Source organism: Montipora capricornis, chromosome 4, assembly GCF_036669925.1.
Source record: "Montipora capricornis isolate CH-2021 chromosome 4, ASM3666992v2, whole genome shotgun sequence".
Lineage (NCBI taxonomy): Eukaryota > Metazoa > Cnidaria > Anthozoa > Scleractinia > Acroporidae > Montipora > Montipora capricornis.
In genome coordinates this window covers 34,285,935-34,304,892 of record NC_090886.1, presented here as the reverse complement: position 1 = coordinate 34,304,892, position 18,958 = coordinate 34,285,935, and the positions used below count along the sequence as shown (strand labels likewise).

At 40.3% G+C, this 18,958-nt stretch overlaps 1 protein-coding gene across 1 annotated transcript in view; it reads right to left on the bottom strand.

Annotated features, from left to right (window-relative positions):
- Positions 1 to 279: 279 nt before the first annotated feature.
- LOC138046588 (collagen alpha-1(IX) chain-like) overlaps positions 280 to 18,958 on the bottom strand; it is a 30,778-nt gene continuing 12,099 nt past the window's right edge. Inside the window, exons 5-9 of the mRNA XM_068893194.1 lie at positions 8,166 to 8,275; positions 6,755 to 7,144; positions 5,523 to 5,876; positions 1,744 to 2,133; positions 280 to 865 (exon numbers count right to left, since the gene is read on the bottom strand). Of these exons, the coding sequence (XP_068749295.1) occupies positions 506 to 865; positions 1,744 to 2,133; positions 5,523 to 5,876; positions 6,755 to 7,144; positions 8,166 to 8,275 (1,604 nt within the window). The 3' untranslated portion in view covers positions 280 to 505. The remainder of the gene's footprint in view (positions 866 to 1,743; positions 2,134 to 5,522; positions 5,877 to 6,754; positions 7,145 to 8,165; positions 8,276 to 18,958) is intronic.

The window sequence follows — 18,958 nt, the reverse complement described above, 5'->3', positions numbered from 1 at the left end:
TCGTTTTTGTGATATGAGCCACTAAATCCAAAATATAGGGTGTTTTTGCTGCCCTTTCCCGTTACCAAGGTAATTTATTACATCACGATAATGATCACATCTTGTTTGGAAATAAAAGCTCACATTAAGAAAAATGAAACAAGTGTAGGAAAACAGTGCGGAGGCTTAAAGAAACGGGACGGGCTGTAAAAGAGCAAGAAACAAAGATCCGCCTTCACCCAATGCAAGGCCCATATCCAGGAATTCCTTCACTGCAAGAAATACACGCTACACGTTAAATTTTTTCTTATCGTTGCTCTCCCTTTATTTGCACATCATGACTTTTTTCACATTGCTATTGTGAAATGAATTTGGCGTTTGACCCTTCACCGCGTTTTATAATTTACGTCTGGACAAGGACTACTTTGATTATGACAAATTGCGCCTGACTTTGTTTGTTAAAAAGAAATTTCTCGGTCACCTGCTACCCATCACTGAGTACAAAATTATTAAAGAAAGTGTTGTTTTAAGCCTGTGAGGGAGGTACTTCTTCCACGTAAATACGGGATACTGAATTCCAGCCGGTTTGCGCATCAGCGTTTCCATACCCAGCGCAATTTCCAACCCAGAATCCCACTCGCACAATGCCCTGATCGACTTTTTCACAGACTCCCTCTATTTGCCGCACACGGTGCAAATTCTTCTTGCCTCCAGTTCCGTGCACCATGTACACGATTCCATCAATGGCTGCTGGAGTTGAGCACTCTGCGCCGTTGAAAGTAAAATACCATCGTTTGCAGCACTGATGGCAGTTATAGATTCGAAGGTTTCCATTCCAGAAGACTCGGAGCCCAGTATTGCCAGAGGTCTTGTTGAAAACACATTCCTGTGAAAATTGACAAGAAAGCAAAAACAATAGACCTTATTCATAAATGGCGGTCACATTTATAATTCTTTTGTCCACGTGCAAATTAGCCTACCAAGCCTCATTTTAGAGCAAGAATTCTTTTCAATTCACTGTATGGTATCGAGGCTTGGTAGGCTAATTTGCACTTCGACAAAAGAATTATAAATTGGCCGCCATTTATGAATAAGGTGTATTATGCTGTAATTCAGGAAACTATAAGCTCAACACAAAACTAATGATAACAGGGAGCTTAAGAAACGACGACGGCTACGACCACAAAACAATACGCCACAAAACAATAATATCATTGGTTAAAAGAGCGTAAATAATCGTGCTGCACGCGCAGCACGCGTAGCACGGATTTTAGCAAATATGTTTGCGGTCCTCTACTTAACGACGAGGTGAAATCACCAAATTTGAGGTTTTGATGACAACATAAGCATACAACAGAGAATCTTTTATTTTCTATTTTCACTCTGATACCGCTCTTACCAATTTCTTTTTTAGATACTTCACGCACATTGCAGCACGTGAACGAGACTGAATAATCGCGAAAGGCTTATGATAGAGCACAGTTATATTTTGAGGCGACGTTTTCATAGACCGTCGCCGCCGAGGATCTTAAGTTCCCTAATGATCCAGACCAGGTCAGTTTGGCTTGTTTTTAACTAATGAAGTCCTTTGGGAGAGAAACAGCCGTGAATAAATCAAACAAGTGGATCTGATTGCCTGATTAAGTTCCAAACGTTGCGATCTACAACACAAGTGACCACATCGTCAGGCAAACGAAATTTATACTCTTGGCCCAGTTTCAGTGAAGCCTTTTTAGGATAACACACAATTCCTTGACTATTTACCTTTATCAAGCCATTATCCCTGTCATCATCCAGGTTCTTAAAAACGCACTGCTTCCAATTACGCACGAAAGACCATTCAGCTCCTTTTGGACCTGGGAGACCAGGAGGACCTTGACTTCCTGCTTCACCTTTGCTGCCGGGTGGGCCTGCTTTACCAGGTGCTCCCAGAGGCCCCTGAGGTCCTGGGAGGCCTGGACTTCCTCGAGCACCTTCTTCGCCTCTGCTCCCTCGAGGGCCCATAGGTCCTTCTGGTCCATGATTGCCGGGTGATCCCGCAGCTCCTACTGATCCCGCGGGACCAGGGCTTCCTGGGATGCCTGGGATACCTGGTGCGCAGAAACATGCAGCTTGAGCACAAGATCCATACGGTGATATCTGTTGAGTAGCGCTCTAAATGGAGGCAGTTAGGAGGGATTAGTTTCCTTGCTTTCACTTTTATTTTCTCATCCATTTACCGTGTAGGTCAAGCTCTAAATCCTTACGCAATGCTTCTCCATCATAGCTTCTCCATGATGTAAAATTTTGTCAAATGTCAGCATTGAAAACAGAAAAACAAACAGAAAACGAAGAGTCGTAATACCCGGCATCCATTCTGATTGGTCTCCAGTCACATCAGGAGTTCCACAATTGCAAGGCACCATTGTAGGGCCTATCTTATTTCTGATCTACGTCAACGATATACCAGAAGTTGTTAAATCGACTATAAAGTTATTCGCTGACGACACAAAGATTTACCGGGAACTAACCAACCCATACGATATTACTATCTTACAGTCGGATTTGGATTCTTTGGACAGATGGGCAAAGGTCTGGCAAGTCAAATTTAACACAAAGAAATGCGAAGTAATGAGAGTAACGCACGAGAAGGACAAAACCGAACACTCATATTACTTATCTAACACGCTATTAAAATCTGTAAATTTGTATAAGGATCTGGGTGTTCAAGTGACCTAATTAATGTGGTCGTATCATGTAGATCTAACGGTAAACAAAGCAAATAGAGTATTAGGCTTGCTAAAACGCACAGTTGACCGCAATAACATTGTAATTTTATCTATGCTATATAAGTCATTATTAAGACCAATTTTAGAATATGCATGTCCGGTATAGGCTCCATGTTTAGTAAAAGACATTTCATCTATCGGAAAAATTCAACGTAGAGCATCACGAATTGCCTTAGGACAAAAACCTCACGAGATGCCTTAAGAAGAGCGTTATAAAATGTTAAATTGGAACTCTTTAGAACATTGAAGTGAGTATTTGTCATTGATTGAATGCTACAAGATTGTATTCGGCCTAATTAAAATCGCTTAGATCTTAATGATTATTTTGAGCCATGCGGGAGTAAAACAATTAGAGTCAACCATCAATACAAGATCCAAACGAAATCAGCTAGGGTGAATTGCTTTAAGTATTCCTTTTCGTAAGCATGATAAAGCCTTGGAACAACTTATAATTAACCTAACCATGAAAACACTTATGAATATTTATTTATTTTTAAGACAATGCAAATCCTAAGGACGCACGAGCATGCTTAACTATTTTTAACTAATTTTAATATTTTAAAATTTTATAAGCAGAAATTTTATACATAGAAATTTATTTTTACATACGTGAAAAACTCGATGGTGCGGGAGACCATTATAGGGATAACCTCAAGGTCTTCCTATTTCCAATTTTACTGTAAATTTCTTTTTTACTGTTAATTTGAAATAAAGTATTATAATTATGATAAATTGAACAACGTTTGGGAGTAGAGAAATAAGCTCCTTGGTTAATTTTTAATCTGGGATTAGCGTTTATCGGCTTTCGAACAACCGGGTACAAGAGATAGAAGAGCAACTTTGTATTCAGTGAGAAAAGGCAACTTAAATGTTAGTGCAGCAACGAAAAGATCAAATAACGGTGGCACCCGATAAGACGCTTCGATTAAATATCTGTTTGGGAGAGTCCAGTGGTATTAAAATTTTGGATTTTAAGTTCAGCCAAATCTGTAGATTTCAGAACAAAAATTGCGGAGAGATTCCTTTCTATTAATAGCGTTATGGGGGAATTTTTTCAACTTCTGGCTCTCAAAAAGGTCAGCTAGCACCTTTCAGCTTCGAAATTCATTCGAAAAGATCAATTTATTCTACCTAATAAAAATTAATATCTTTTTAGAAATTCTTTTTCCATAACAGGGGTCTTGTAAGTGCAACTCGTTGGCAACCTGCAATCAAGTTGCAAACTCGGATATACTCTTGTATTCATTCAGCTTACAGCGTCCCCAATAATTAGTGCTCCGCGCTAGATGACTAAAAACTTAAATAAAGTTCCTTTCCTTTCTCTTTTTTCTATGTCGGATCGAGGCAGTGAGAATCAAATCTCTGTTTCGATTTTAGATAGCCGCTTCGAATGTCTTATATTGTCGGTATATATCTTCCCTGCACGCTCGCATGCCTCTTCGCTAAACAATAACGGCAACTTGCAATTGTAATTGAGGAAAACACGTCATGTCAAAGAAAATTTTGGAGTAAAAAGAATATTAAAAGTAAACAAGAACAACTTTTCTTTCCAAAGTTTGAGGAATGATCGTCCTCTCAAAAAAGGGATTTGAATTAACAGTCTCTTGGATTATCAACGATTTTGTGAGGAAGCGATCAAAAATCGTCGGCAAAAAACTTCGGTTTAAGTCCGGTATCCCACGAACTAAAACCGGGGGAAAACGTGGTCATGCAGTTGCTGCGGCACCCTCCTGCGTAAATAATTAATTTTCAGTAGTCTTGAGTTTTAACTTGGTCCATTTCGTCTTTTGTGCAAAAGCAATTCGCGCATAAGGTTGCTCAAACAAGTTTCAATGCTTCCAAGTGACGCTCTTATTAGAAGGACCGGCACCACAACGTTGCATCATGTATTAGCAACTTTGTGGTACCAAATGAAACACGAATTATTGCTGAGCAAGACACAGTCATTATTGTGACGTAATATGTCACCATGGCAACGGGCAAGCCCTGTAAATACACCCTTTATTATGTCTTTAGTTGCTTATATCTCAAAAACGAACTCGGTTATCCTCCTTTTTATTTCTGAAAAGTAATTAGAAGGCAACGATGAAACGTTCAGCAAAGTTTTAAAAGAATTCTGTCTAGCGGATTCAGAGCCACCTTAATTCTGTGATTTCTTTAAAGGTAGCTCTGAATCCCCTGGACACAATTTCAAAAACTTTGTTGAAAGTTTCATCGTGGCCTTCAATTTACTTTTCAGCAATAAAAAAAGGGGGTCACCGAGTTCGTTTTTGTGATATGAGCCACTAAATCCAAAATATAGGGTGTTTTTGCTGCCCTTTCCCGTTACCAAGGTAATTTATTACATCACGATAATGATCACATCTTGTTTGGAAATAAAAGCTCACATTAAGAAAAATGAAACAAGTGTAGGAAAACAGTGCGGAGGCTTAAAGAAACGGGACGGGCTGTAAAAGAGCAAGAAACAAAGATCCGCCTTCACCCAATGCAAGGCCCATATCCAGGAATTCCTTCACTGCAAGAAATACACGCTACACGTTAAATTTTTTCTTATCGTTGCTCTCCCTTTATTTGCACATCATGACTTTTTTCACATTGCTATTGTGAAATGAATTTGGCGTTTGACCCTTCACCGCGTTTTATAATTTACGTCTGGACAAGGACTACTTTGATTATGACAAATTGCGCCTGACTTTGTTTGTTAAAAAGAAATTTCTCGGTCACCTGCTACCCATCACTGAGTACAAAATTATTAAAGAAAGTGTTGTTTTAAGCCTGTGAGGGAGGTACTTCTTCCACGTAAATACGGGATACTGAATTCCAGCCGGTTTGCGCATCAGCGTTTCCATACCCAGCGCAATTTCCAACCCAGAATCCCACTCGCACAATGCCCTGATCGACTTTTTCACAGACTCCCTCTATTTGCCGCACACGGTGCAAATTCTTCTTGCCTCCAGTTCCGTGCACCATGTACACGATTCCATCAATGGCTGCTGGAGTTGAGCACTCTGCGCCGTTGAAAGTAAAATACCATCGTTTGCAGCACTGATGGCAGTTATAGATTCGAAGGTTTCCATTCCAGAAGACTCGGAGCCCAGTATTGCCAGAGGTCTTGTTGAAAACACATTCCTGTGAAAATTGACAAGAAAGCAAAAACAATAGACCTTATTCATAAATGGCGGTCACATTTATAATTCTTTTGTCCACGTGCAAATTAGCCTACCAAGCCTCATTTTAGAGCAAGAATTCTTTTCAATTCACTGTATGGTATCGAGGCTTGGTAGGCTAATTTGCACTTCGACAAAAGAATTATAAATTGGCCGCCATTTATGAATAAGGTGTATTATGCTGTAATTCAGGAAACTATAAGCTCAACACAAAACTAATGATAACAGGGAGCTTAAGAAACGACGACGGCTACGACCACAAAACAATACGCCACAAAACAATAATATCATTGGTTAAAAGAGCGTAAATAATCGTGCTGCACGCGCAGCACGCGTAGCACGGATTTTAGCAAATATGTTTGCGGTCCTCTACTTAACGACGAGGTGAAATCACCAAATTTGAGGTTTTGATGACAACATAAGCATACAACAGAGAATCTTTTATTTTCTATTTTCACTCTGATACCGCTCTTACCAATTTCTTTTTTAGATACTTCACGCACATTGCAGCACGTGAACGAGACTGAATAATCGCGAAAGGCTTATGATAGAGCACAGTTATATTTTGAGGCGACGTTTTCATAGACCGTCGCCGCCGAGGATCTTAAGTTCCCTAATGATCCAGACCAGGTCAGTTTGGCTTGTTTTTAACTAATGAAGTCCTTTGGGAGAGAAACAGCCGTGAATAAATCAAACAAGTGGATCTGATTGCCTGATTAAGTTCCAAACGTTGCGATCTACAACACAAGTGACCACATCGTCAGGCAAACGAAATTTATACTCTTGGCCCAGTTTCAGTGAAGCCTTTTTAGGATAACACACAATTCCTTGACTATTTACCTTTATCAAGCCATTATCCCTGTCATCATCCAGGTTCTTAAAAACGCACTGCTTCCAATTACGCACGAAAGACCATTCAGCTCCTTTTGGACCTGGGAGACCAGGAGGACCTTGACTTCCTGCTTCACCTTTGCTGCCGGGTGGGCCTGCTTTACCAGGTGCTCCCAGAGGCCCCTGAGGTCCTGGGAGGCCTGGACTTCCTCGAGCACCTTCTTCGCCTCTGCTCCCTCGAGGGCCCATAGGTCCTTCTGGTCCATGATTGCCGGGTGATCCCGCAGCTCCTACTGATCCCGCGGGACCAGGGCTTCCTGGGATGCCTGGGATACCTGGTGCGCAGAAACATGCAGCTTGAGCACAAGATCCATACGGTGATATCTGTTGAGTAGCGCTCTAAATGGAGGCAGTTAGGAGGGATTAGTTTCCTTGCTTTCACTTTTATTTTCTCATCCATTTACCGTGTAGGTCAAGCTCTAAATCCTTACGCAATGCTTCTCCATCATAGTACCGTCGATACACAATGCTCTCCGTTATTTAAAACGCAACCTCCCTCTTGATCAGCGTTTTCAAAAGTTTTCAAAAGCTCATTAATAATTCATGAGCCTAACAGCTTATCTAAACACCGATAAAACGTCACGTGTATGAGCTTTATAGCCTTATAAAACACTCCTCGTTAGTATTCTTTATATAAAGAATACTAATATGGCATAGCTTGTTTTTCTTATATGCTAATATTCACCTCTCACAATTTGAACCATTGTTTTGAGTCCAGAGGGACACGCTCTTTGTGGAATGTTTTTGAAGCCGTTCAAAAAACTCGCAGCACGTGTTTTATCGGGTCTAAAAACATTCAGCTACGCCTCGTGTTTTTAAACCCCGATAAAACACTGCTGCTCGTTTCTTAAACATTACTTAGATTTAGGAGCAACCCGAGGAACTTTGACTTATATGCCTTTTTCGCGAACAGTGCGATTATAATTCCAGCAACTGATGAGGGGTTGAGTATCAGAATGATTTCCGGATTGATGGCAAATTTCTCAGAAAGAAAAGGAATTAATAAAGTTACTGTAATTGCTTTTTCGGAAAACTGACAGCTTTCTAAGGGTTTATACTGACAAGACATAAAAGATAACACAGTTGTGATCACCAAAGTTAAGTTCTGTTGGGTTGGGTTAATACCTGGCTGGGTGACCCACTGGAAATACGCCATGTGATCTCGAGAGGAGCAGGGTGTCGTATTGTTGCCATAAGTGAGTTGAGTTTGTGCTAGTTCTGTAAACTGCTCCGAGGATTTCCTCCTTTGTCACGGAGAATCAGCATGTAGCCTATCCCACCATTCGGGACCGTATGGAAGAATGCAAAAAACAAACGCATCCCTCGATTTTGTTGACAAGGGGGTGTTAACTTCACTCACCTTGTTGTTGCTACTGCTCTTTCCATTCTCAGAACACAGAGCGAGCACAAGAAGCATCAGTGCACACATTGTTGTGGTCAGCGGTGTGATCATGCAATGTTTCGTCATCCCTCAACCTGGGAATGTTATACGTATTAATTATTACTGCCGCAGTAAGTGAACCAAAGTGAGCGAACGAGGTAGCTCTCTAATCGAGAGAAGAACACATTGTTATTAGAAACGCAAAGGATTGTGGTCAAAGGCGCAAGGAATTGTGGTTATGCGCAAATGGAGGAATTAAGATGCGCGGTATAATCTTGTCAACAGGGATTAGAGCCTGCTCTGACTATAGATAGTTTACTCTTTCACGCAACAAAAAAATTAATTCGAAATAGTTCAATGAAAAGAGCCAAGAACTTGGAATGTTGTAGGAAACAAATCTTTAAACCACCTCTCCAATTCTCATATCTGAGCGGTACATCGTTGCTGAGTTATTTGTCGAAACGTTTCACGCAGCTTTTTAGAGTTTTGTATATGGAGAAGCCATGTGGTCCACCAATTTGACGGCCGGTAATCAATGAAAACATCTGGAGTTTACTTTGCGATGAAAGCGCTTACTTTTCGCTCATGAAATAAAATAGATCTCCTCCTGTAAAAAATTGTAACAGGTATTTAGTCTGACCAGGGTCTGACGAAAGATCTCAAATCGTAAATAATCTACGTCGTAAACGAGGCAGTTCTTGCGTATTTCTGAAACAATAATAGGCCTCGGAAGCAACACTAAATGCAAAGGAAAAATTAATGCCATTAATACCTCAGTTATTACCTACTAACAGCTTTATAACTTTGATGATGTTGAAAACATATGATTTGCTTTTGGAATTCACAAGATATTTTATGCTCCTCTAGTTGTCAAGTTTCGGGTCAATGGCGTTCAGGACAAGTTCTTAAGGTGGCTCAAACCAGTTTCAACACTTTGAAGAGACCTCGTAATTATCAGGATTGACACTACAACATTTTATCACGTAACAGCAATGTTTATGGTACCATTAAAAAACATCAATTACCGCTGAACAAGATGCAGTTATTTTTGTGATGTAACACTCAAGTTGCCACGGCAACAGGAAAGCCTTGCAAAAACAGCCTATATTTTGGCTTTAGTTGCTCATCTGAAAAACGAACTCGGTGACCTTATTTTTTATTGCACAAAAGAGATCAACAGGCCAAGATGAAACTCTCTACAAAGTTAAAAAAAATCAGTGGAACGGATTGGGAACAACCTTAAATTTTCTGTTAATTAAGGTGATTCTGAATCCGCTCCACAGAATTTTTTTAAACTTTGCAGATAGTTTCATTCTGGCATGCTAATTACATTTCAGAAATAGAAAATGGGGGTTATTGACTTTATTTTTGAGTAATGAGCAGCTAAAGCCAAAATATGGGGGGTTTTTGCAAGGCCTTCCCATTGCCACGGTAATTTTGTACGTCACAAAAATGACTAAATCTCTTTCAGCAATAATTAGTGTTTGATATGGTACCATAATATTCCTGTTAAGTGATAAAGTGTTGTATTGTCAATCCTTCTATAAGAACATTTCTTTCAAGTGTTGCAACTGGTTTGAGCCACCTTATGTACTAAATTGTTAGTACCAACACACTGGTACGAAGCATTTCTATGGGCTATAGAATTAACCAATGATATTGCAGTTCTGGATTACGTTTTGTTTTGATTGCTAACAGGTAAAGCAACTTGACTTCACGACACCAATTCCTCCTTTTGTTAGCTCTTCATTGGAAAACAGCTCCAAGATGGTTTTAATTAGTAATGGTCAGTTGAGTTAGCCACTGAGAGAGGAAAAACGTCTTGCTTCACGCAATTGATTTTTTTTTTTAATGTTCTTTTTCTAAATGGGCTTCTAGTAAACAGCGAGCTATTCCGAAAGCAAGATGTTGTTTCCCAGGTGAATCCGACCCATGCGCTTTCAGACCGGCTAAAATAAAAGCAACTGGCGTTATTTAGCTCAGGCAGACTTAATGTTTGAAACTTTCGAATGAAACATATCTGAAACAGACAAGAGCATGTGATCGAGATCCTGAATGACTATGCATTGTTAGCTTGAGTGGTGGAAAAATATACTTAGCGTTCTGAAGACTGAAATTAAAATTGACTTGATAAAGTATTGCTCGAAGAGGACTCAATAGTTTCATTAATAAAATTTAAATTGCCCATTCACTTTATGCGTATCTTCGTTTTCGAGCGGTCTAGAAGACAGCGCAATGGTAAGGCTGTTAATAAAAAATAGAGTTAGCCTTCAGGTCTTTTAGTTGGAAAGAACAACCTGCAAGACCGTTAATATCACCATCAAAGTTACGAAATTCATGTGATGTTAACGTTGTTCTCATGCAGTCTTACATTAAAATTAATCTTAATAAATTAGCTAATAAAACTCTTCCACTTCCGCGTTGGCACAAGTTTGTGGTGTACCGGTGGATTCAACACACACGCAATATTCTTAAAAATTTTCCTATTCGTAAGTGAATGATGTTTGAGCCATCGGTCGGGAGTTCTCATGCTTACTTCGTTGTGACTTGGAATTAAAGTGAGTCACTGCGGCTTGTCTCGTTGTCGAAACCAAATACAGTAGCAGATATTCAGCAAAATTATATCTTCTTGACGCAAAGAATAAAACACCTTTCGATAATTGAAAGTGAAATAACAGATTTGTGCATGTTCCTGACTCTTTAAGGTAATTCCCTTGAAATTGTTCTACTATCAAACTCTTTTGGAAACTTTGCATCATTTACATTCATGATATGAACATTAAAAAAATTCAATAAAAAAATGGGGTCACCGTGCTTGTTTACGCGTCAGCAGGCTCTTAAAATGGGGTATTTTTACTGTTTTCGCGTTAAAAATTCGAATCACCTTCATACAGAATTAAGTCTTGATTACTTCAAAGCTTCTTTTATTTACATAAGCAGTAATGCTTCATTTACGCCGACTTTGATTTCCTGGTTGGGGAAATAGTGCACTTTTTGGGACAGTTCCGTGGTTAGCTTGAAGTCCTCGCCTTGGGTAAAATACACCCAGTACGGAACTGTTTTCCAAAAAAAATTCATGTTCTACTGTCAAACTTTTTTTCTTCTGCAAATATGTTCTTTATTAGACGGTTCTTCGCAAATACCTGAAACAAAAATCGGGGCTCACCATGATCGTTTGAGAGAAAAGGAGCATTTATTTCGCTATCGGGTTTAATTTGAGCGAAATCTCTTACGTTTCGTGTTCGCACGTGCTTATGTGCGCGCGCTAATGACGCGAAAATCATGCGCAGTAGGGAAGCGCAATGCAATACTAAGGAATTACCTTAATACAAACTGAAGTCAGTTGCTGTTTCGCCTGTTTTCGATTTCGGTGGGATACGCTACCTACGAAGAATAGAATTGCGTATTCATTTATTCTACCTCTATCCAATATGTTGCAGTGAATTTAATTTTTTAATACGAAACGTTTATATACCAGCATCTTCTTCTGTTTTAATTCATTGCAATGAAAGTAAATATCGAATTCAACACAGAAGTGGGATCCTCCCTAAAATATATGGAGCATATTACCAAAACTTAACCAAAAAGGAGAACACAATCTTCTTGTCCAGCTTTTTTCAAAGTCATTCCGATTTAAAGTCAAACTGTACAAGCCACACTACCACATTTATTTAAAAAAAGCATATTTAAAACTAAATGACTGAAATCGTTAATGCCGCAAAAATCTTATCTCAGCGCAAAACAACGCAAAAGAAGGAGTAAAGATACTGCCGGGTTTTTCGAAAAAAAGAGTAATTAAACATTTGCAGAGGGACAAGCAAGGTTCGGGACAAGTTGAAACAAGTTGAGAGCCCGAGGATGGGTTCCTTGTTCACTGCAGTCACAGTGTAATTAGTTTACACTCACGTTGCTATTAGCTCAAGAACTTGTTTTCTTTGTCTGTTTGCATCTGAAAAGACAGATTCTTGCCAGAAATACGGTTGACTCGAACCTAAAAGGAAGCTAGGTTTCTAAAATGGTTGATCAGATATCGAGCAATAGTCTGAGTCCAATCAAGACAATGATCTGATGGGAAAGCGATTAATGACGTGCTGTCGACGTGAGCTTGGGTTACTTGCGGAGAGCGAGAATTAAGTCAATTCCATTACCTTCGGGGCAGAATAAATCTTCTTTCGTACCTTGTTGTGTGGAGTTGCTGTATTCACGCCAGTCACCGTTTTTCAAGTCGCCATGCAAGCTAAAGTCCCTTAAGTATTAAAATATTCAAATATCAATGGATGAAATCAGAGTGTAACGTTGTGAGAAATTTAAATTAACTTACTTTAAGCCCACAGCAAAAAATACGAGAACCTAGATCTCGAGAAAGTGGAGGATTTTTCCATGTAGACCCTCTCTACATAAGAACCTGTCTTCAGCAAACATTTTAAACTAAGCAGGTCTAGTTTATCAAATAGAGTTGAATCAGTCATTGTGCAGTCTTTGGTGTTTTCGAATTTGTTGGCTTTGATTATTTGAAGACAGGTTTAGATTACTGCTAATAACGTTGGCCTATTCAGGCTGCAACACTTTTGATTACTTTATTGAAGCCAAGTTTGATTATTTTAAATCAACTGGAGTTTTGTTAACACTTTAGACTGGGAGAAATTTGTAGTAAGCCTGCTATTTAAACTTCTGTCGGCAAACTCGAGAAAAAGTTGGTAAACATGCTTTTCTGAGATGAAACGTACGTGCTGAAAATGAAAATAGTATTTACCAAGCTTGACTTGGAGTTTCAAGCGAAAAATCCGGCTTTCAAGATACGTACCCAACCCTAGCATGGAAACGAGGAAAAGCTGTTTTCCGCTTTGTTAAAGCCAGTTTTGAATCGAAACATTTTCCCAAATTAGCTAACTATAATTATTCGATCCTAAAAAATGCTATCGGTGGATACCTTAATTCAGTAGACACTTCATATCGAAAGTATTTTAGCCTCGAGATCTTATTTATATGGAGTCTATCCACTAAGTTAAACATGTCCCCATGATAACGGGAAAGAGAAACAGCCTGAGTTTAGATATGTATGTTTTTTAAAATTTTCTTTAAAAGCTTTAAACAAATTAGCTTTGTTTTTTCAATTTCCAGAGTTGTAATCTAATGTGAGGAGAAACAAACCCTTTTTTGCCACGATAAAAGAAAAACCCTTTACATACTTTAATTACACTAAGTAACCCTTGGCTCTGATAAGGAACGCAGTTTAGCGATTCGTGTTGGAATGTTGTCCTCGCAATCGAGTCGAGTTTGAATAAAAAAGATAAGGCAGTAAAGAAGGAAGTCAGAAAAATTTGATAGGGAATTGAACACATTTTCATTCAAAACTCTCAATTTTTAATTAAAAGGGTTTGCTGTCAAATTACATTTCCTTCACTAGAAGCCCAGTCAGACAGGGAAAGTTGCCTGGCTGTAGCTGTGTACAGCAGCCCACTCTCCGCAAAAAAAGATCGGAAAGGAGCGTCTGTGATTTACCGTTGATAATCGTGTTCAATACCCGCACGTGATTTTTCCTGGAATGTATGGAAAATGATTTGATTGGTTATTACCCATCGATCATTACATCATTGAAACAACGAGTTTTGATTGGCTTTTATTTTTATTCCTCCACATCAACACCGTGAGAACCACCGTGAGAGATTTTACGATAAGTTCGTGTGTTCGTGAGTACTTTGCGCACGGTAAAAAATACGAATAAAATCTTTTTGATGGTCATAGAGGTTTTTCTTTTAAGGCAAGAGCGGAATTGTTATCTATGGAGTGAAAAGTGGAAACCGATTCTGAGTACATTTGTAGGAATTGTTGTCAGCGCTAAAGAAACGAAAGCTCTCCTGACAAATCTTCACGAGGTGAATTCAAAAGATTGTCCATTCGAAAACGTCTCCCGCTATCCCTAACCAGTCAATGTAATCCCAACGCCTTGTTCGGACCAGCCTAGCCATTCTCAAGAACAATCTACAAAGCGTGTTGCCCTGGAAGACTTGAGATGTGGACATATCGAGGAAAATAACAGCTCATCGGCAACGATCTGTGCTGCTCTGAAGATCAGAGCCGTACCCGGTTGGAAGACGTGCAAATGCATCCTTTCCTTTAAAGAGTGCTTCTGTCCTATGAAGTCAAAGTATGTTAAAACTATCGAAGACGCTCTTCAATGCACGTTTGAAATCTACCTCATTGACCACCATTTTGAGAATTTACTGAGCTCCAAAGAAATATGAGCCACGCAAATTTTGGTCAGCGTAGATCACTTAATAATAACATTATTAAGTGATCTACGCTGCCCAAAATTTATCCGGAACACGCTTACTAACGGTACTTGCCGATTTTTTTTGCGGAGAGTGGGCGGCTGTACACAGGCAACCTGGCTGCTAATACTCGAGCTAGTTGTCTGGACGAACTCCATGGCAGATTTTGTTAACAGACTACACGGTCAAGACTAATGGAAGAACGGACGAGTTTAAAACTGAGATCTGCCCCTACTCTATCCTACAGTGAATGTATTATATGTCAGGAGTCAAAGAAAGATATCCTGTTCATCTCAACACAGCATGCTGAGGGCTTGAGTTCATTGAAGGAATCATCTGAAGAACAACGAAAATTAAGAGGCACCCCTAACACAACCGACAGGTTGGTAAATGCTATTGAGAGAAACGAAGCTCAGGAATTACACTGGCACAAGTTGTAGCTGCTACGCAAAGTATACTGTTAAAGGTAAGATCATAAAGTAGATTAAGAAAATCCTTTGATTCTTCAAATAAGCTTTCTCCCTCAGTATTGACTGCAAGTTCAGCGCTGCGTTGCAAAACACCCTGTACCGACTGGGAACTTGCAGGTTTTGTCAAGACGGGGAAACACCTAAAAGCAAACACTGTGCTCACTAACAACTTTCAAAGTGATTAAGCAGATACTTGAGAGAGCAATGTGTAACCACGACCTTCCTTGTGGGCGGCTGGTTTGAATGTCCTTATCGCAGGTGACGGCAAATACCATCCTAATTGCCAAAAGAAATTTCTGAGAAATGTATCTCGATCAAAAAGCATAGCAAAAGCTGAAAGTGGCACATTGGTGTTGTGGCTTATCGATAAGTTAAAAACGTCTGCAGAACAAGGTCGTATTTTGGAGCATAAGGAGGTGTGGCTACGCTGTACCCTTGTTGCTGAGAAAAACATTGACGTTCCTCCCTCACTGAGAAGTCATATGACCACATTCAAGGAAAACATCGCACCGCATGTTAAAGAAGTTCATGATTTTGTTCTGCTTCGTGACTAAGCGATTGCTGAGAGGCAAACGGTGTTAGTTCCTTGACTCACAAGTTTTGAATAAACAAATTCAGCAGAGTCTATCCTCGTCTATCAACCTGATGAACGAGATGATTTTCTCTCGATGGTGCATCTGGCGTTGAAGCGGCACACATTAGGGCTTGGATGTCTGCAAGGAAGATGCTATCGTCTGTGTTCCAGAGAGTTTGTGTTACAATATGCACGTGATTATTATGGATGACTAACTAGACTAGAATCGAGTTACATGGGTGCGTCTTGTTCTGGGTTATATGTTAAAGTTATATGCGGCTAATAAAAGCAGAGTTTGAAACATGGTGGCAGCGAATTAAGTACCAGTAGGACAACGAAGCCTTCGTACATCACTTACAGAGTCGCTTAAATTAACTACAGCTCAAAAAATCCTGTAGCGATGTCTGAGACTGAACCGGCGCCTACACCATCACCAATTGGATCACAATCTTGCTACAATAGCTATATGAACAACAAGGGCTTGTGCAACACCCGTCTTCAGTGCGATGCCGGGAATATGCCGCCTAGCAAACTAATAACGACTGGGAACGTCTGAGAGAACTGGAAAGTATGGAAACAAATGTGAAATAAATACATGGTCATTGGTCAACTCGAGACGTAACCGCCGGCATACAAGGCCGCATTGTTTCTCCACTGTATCGGCGTCAATACGTTAAATATTTATAAAGGGCTTTTAATTGGACAGTCCAGAAGATAGAACTGACCTCGTGAAAATAATACAAACGTTCGCCGAATTCACTATCGGAGAACTGAAAGAAACCTTTCAAAGGTACACATTCAACTTCAAGAATTAACAGGAAAACGAAAGCGTTAATGGTTAGGTCACTGCCCTTGGCCCAATCGCAAAGACACGTAATTTTTGTGACTGCATGCGTCGAGTCAATACTGCCCTTGATAAACACATGCTTTCAATAATGAACGCAGAGAACGGAGCCGTGATCCCTTCAAATCTATGTGAAGGACGGGTTATTCATTTCACCGCTGACAACATAGATATTAACGAGGGAACACTTGTCGGGCAAAACACATTTCACGCAACGCAGTATGCTGCCTGGCAAAGAGGCCCAGAATCGGTTGGCATATTGCAAAACATTACGCCGCCTAAAAGTGCAACTCTGAACGTCCTAGGTGAAATGAACGCTATCTTACCTGCATATATCAGAGAAGGTACCGCAGAAGCGCAGTTCAATGAAGATATGAAGGAGGAATGGTTAAAGGTAGAAGAAGCAACTGACACGGCATTTTTTCTTAAACGACAAACGAAGAACCAAAGTCTGGCTGGACAAGCTTCAATGACAGTGGCAAAACATGGAAATGACCAGTGTCCTTCTGTTGTTTATCAAAACTCAAAGGAATGGAATATAGGACCTACATCTCTGTGCTTTGCACAACTTACATGCTGCCGTTTTTCCATCGTTGTGATCAAACCAATCCTTGATTTCGCACAATGGGGTGCTGCGTACCTTGTGAAAATGAAGCAGGGAGGAAAGGAAAGGAACTTTAATTGTCTAGTCTTCTGGTAGTGAAGCACGAATTGGGGACACTAGTACTGAAATCAACAAATTAACGCAAATAAAATCAACTGTTGGGTTTTGAGAGGGGAAAACTAGAGTACCCTGAGAAAAACCTATTGGAGTAGAATACAGAACCAACAAACTCAATTAACGAACATGTGATGCCAAGTCTGGAAATCGAACCCGGGCCACATTGGTGGGAGGCGAATTCTCTCATTACCGCGCCATCCTTGCAGCTTCCAGAAGAGACTGGGTCGTGAAAGGCTCGTCGCGACGATTTTATCAGATCGATCCCGATCGAGGTCAAGAGTGGCTCAATGGTACCGGGAAGAAAGGCAGAGGGATAGTTGACCTTACATGGACAATAGCAGCTTCTTGTAGATGGGCTCTCTCAAAATAACCTCCTGGCGCACGTTACTGCATTATCAACGAAGATGTACCATGTTTAAGCGGATGATCAGTCTAACCCGTCAAGGAAAGTGAGGGGTGATGGCAACGAAAGGAAAGTGATCGAGCTACTGGAAGGTTGCAGAGCATGGTTACCAAAGACGTGGCATCATAGAAGACTCCTTACTTAAGGACGGTGCCTACTAATTCAAAGGTATATTTGCCCCGGTTTATGATTATACAGGAAATGTAGATCTTGACAAGTGTCGAAAATCGGGGGGTATCCACGCATTTTTCCAAGATAATTCATGAATAATATTTGTAAAAAGCCTTAAAATACAAAGCTACCAAGACTACTTACTAAGATCTACTTTCTCCGGATAGTTTTAAACCGTGCAAAAATATCCCTGTATTAGTGAGCATCACCGATAGGAAACTCGAGTATCTCGAGATGCGCAGAACGTATGCGCAATAATAATAGTAGGCACCGTTCTTAAGGCAAACAGCCTTCGGCAAGAGCAACTGGTTACCTTTGTATAGAAAAGGCTTATGGTACCAAGATAAAGTTAACATCATCAGAAACTCAGGGACTCTCTACTCAAAAACAAAGCTCTCACATTTTCCTCCATTTATGAAGCCGAAAAGAAAGAGAGTGAGACGTCTGCCTGCTTCAAAGCTGACAGAGGCAGTCTTCAACGCATCATTACAGCACGCGAGGCCGGTGAAAGAGTAAATTTGTCTCGAATGCACAGCCACGAAGTAGTTTCTATTCCACTTGCAATCGCAGACACCAATAATCAGCTGCGCCGAGTGGAAATAAGTCCGTGATGATGGAGATGTTGTCAAGTGGCATTGAACGTCCTCGGTTCATTCCAGTCAACGACAAGCATTAGTCATGGCGCTGGGGAAACCTTCAGAGTATAACAAATTAACTTTCATTAACCTGTGACAGCTGTTTTTGTTTCTCGAAAGGACCTCGATCGTATTGATGTAACATTCGACAGATACTGGGAAACATCAATCGAAGTGCGCAACTAGAATTCCGCCGTCAAGAGGTCACGCACCATTCGAAGACTTATTGAAGATGGCTCAGTACCTCTGCCTAAGTCCTTGTCAGCATGTTTGGTGTAGGTTTCAAGGAGGAAAATACAGTCAAGTGTTTCCTTCCAAACATCCACATCAGAAAGCTTAAACGTTTCCACGAAGAGGGGAACACTCGAATGACTCTACATTGTGTACTTCTCAGATGCAGAATTCCTTGTCATCGCATGTCAAGAAACGGATCTTCTATTCCTTTTAATTCCTCACTTCGACAAGATGAGCTGCAACCAGTTGTGGATAAGAGCTGGGATATCAAAGAAGCCGAAGTATCTTCCTCTTCACGCGATTCGTGACCGTGTGAAAACTCAATTCGTCAACTGGAAACCCTTCTTTCATTACATGCCATCACAGGCTGCACTTCAGTGTTCTTCTGTGCTGGCCATAGCAAATAACGCACGGGGTGCGGTCGCATCCCCGCCCCCCAATGGCCCCA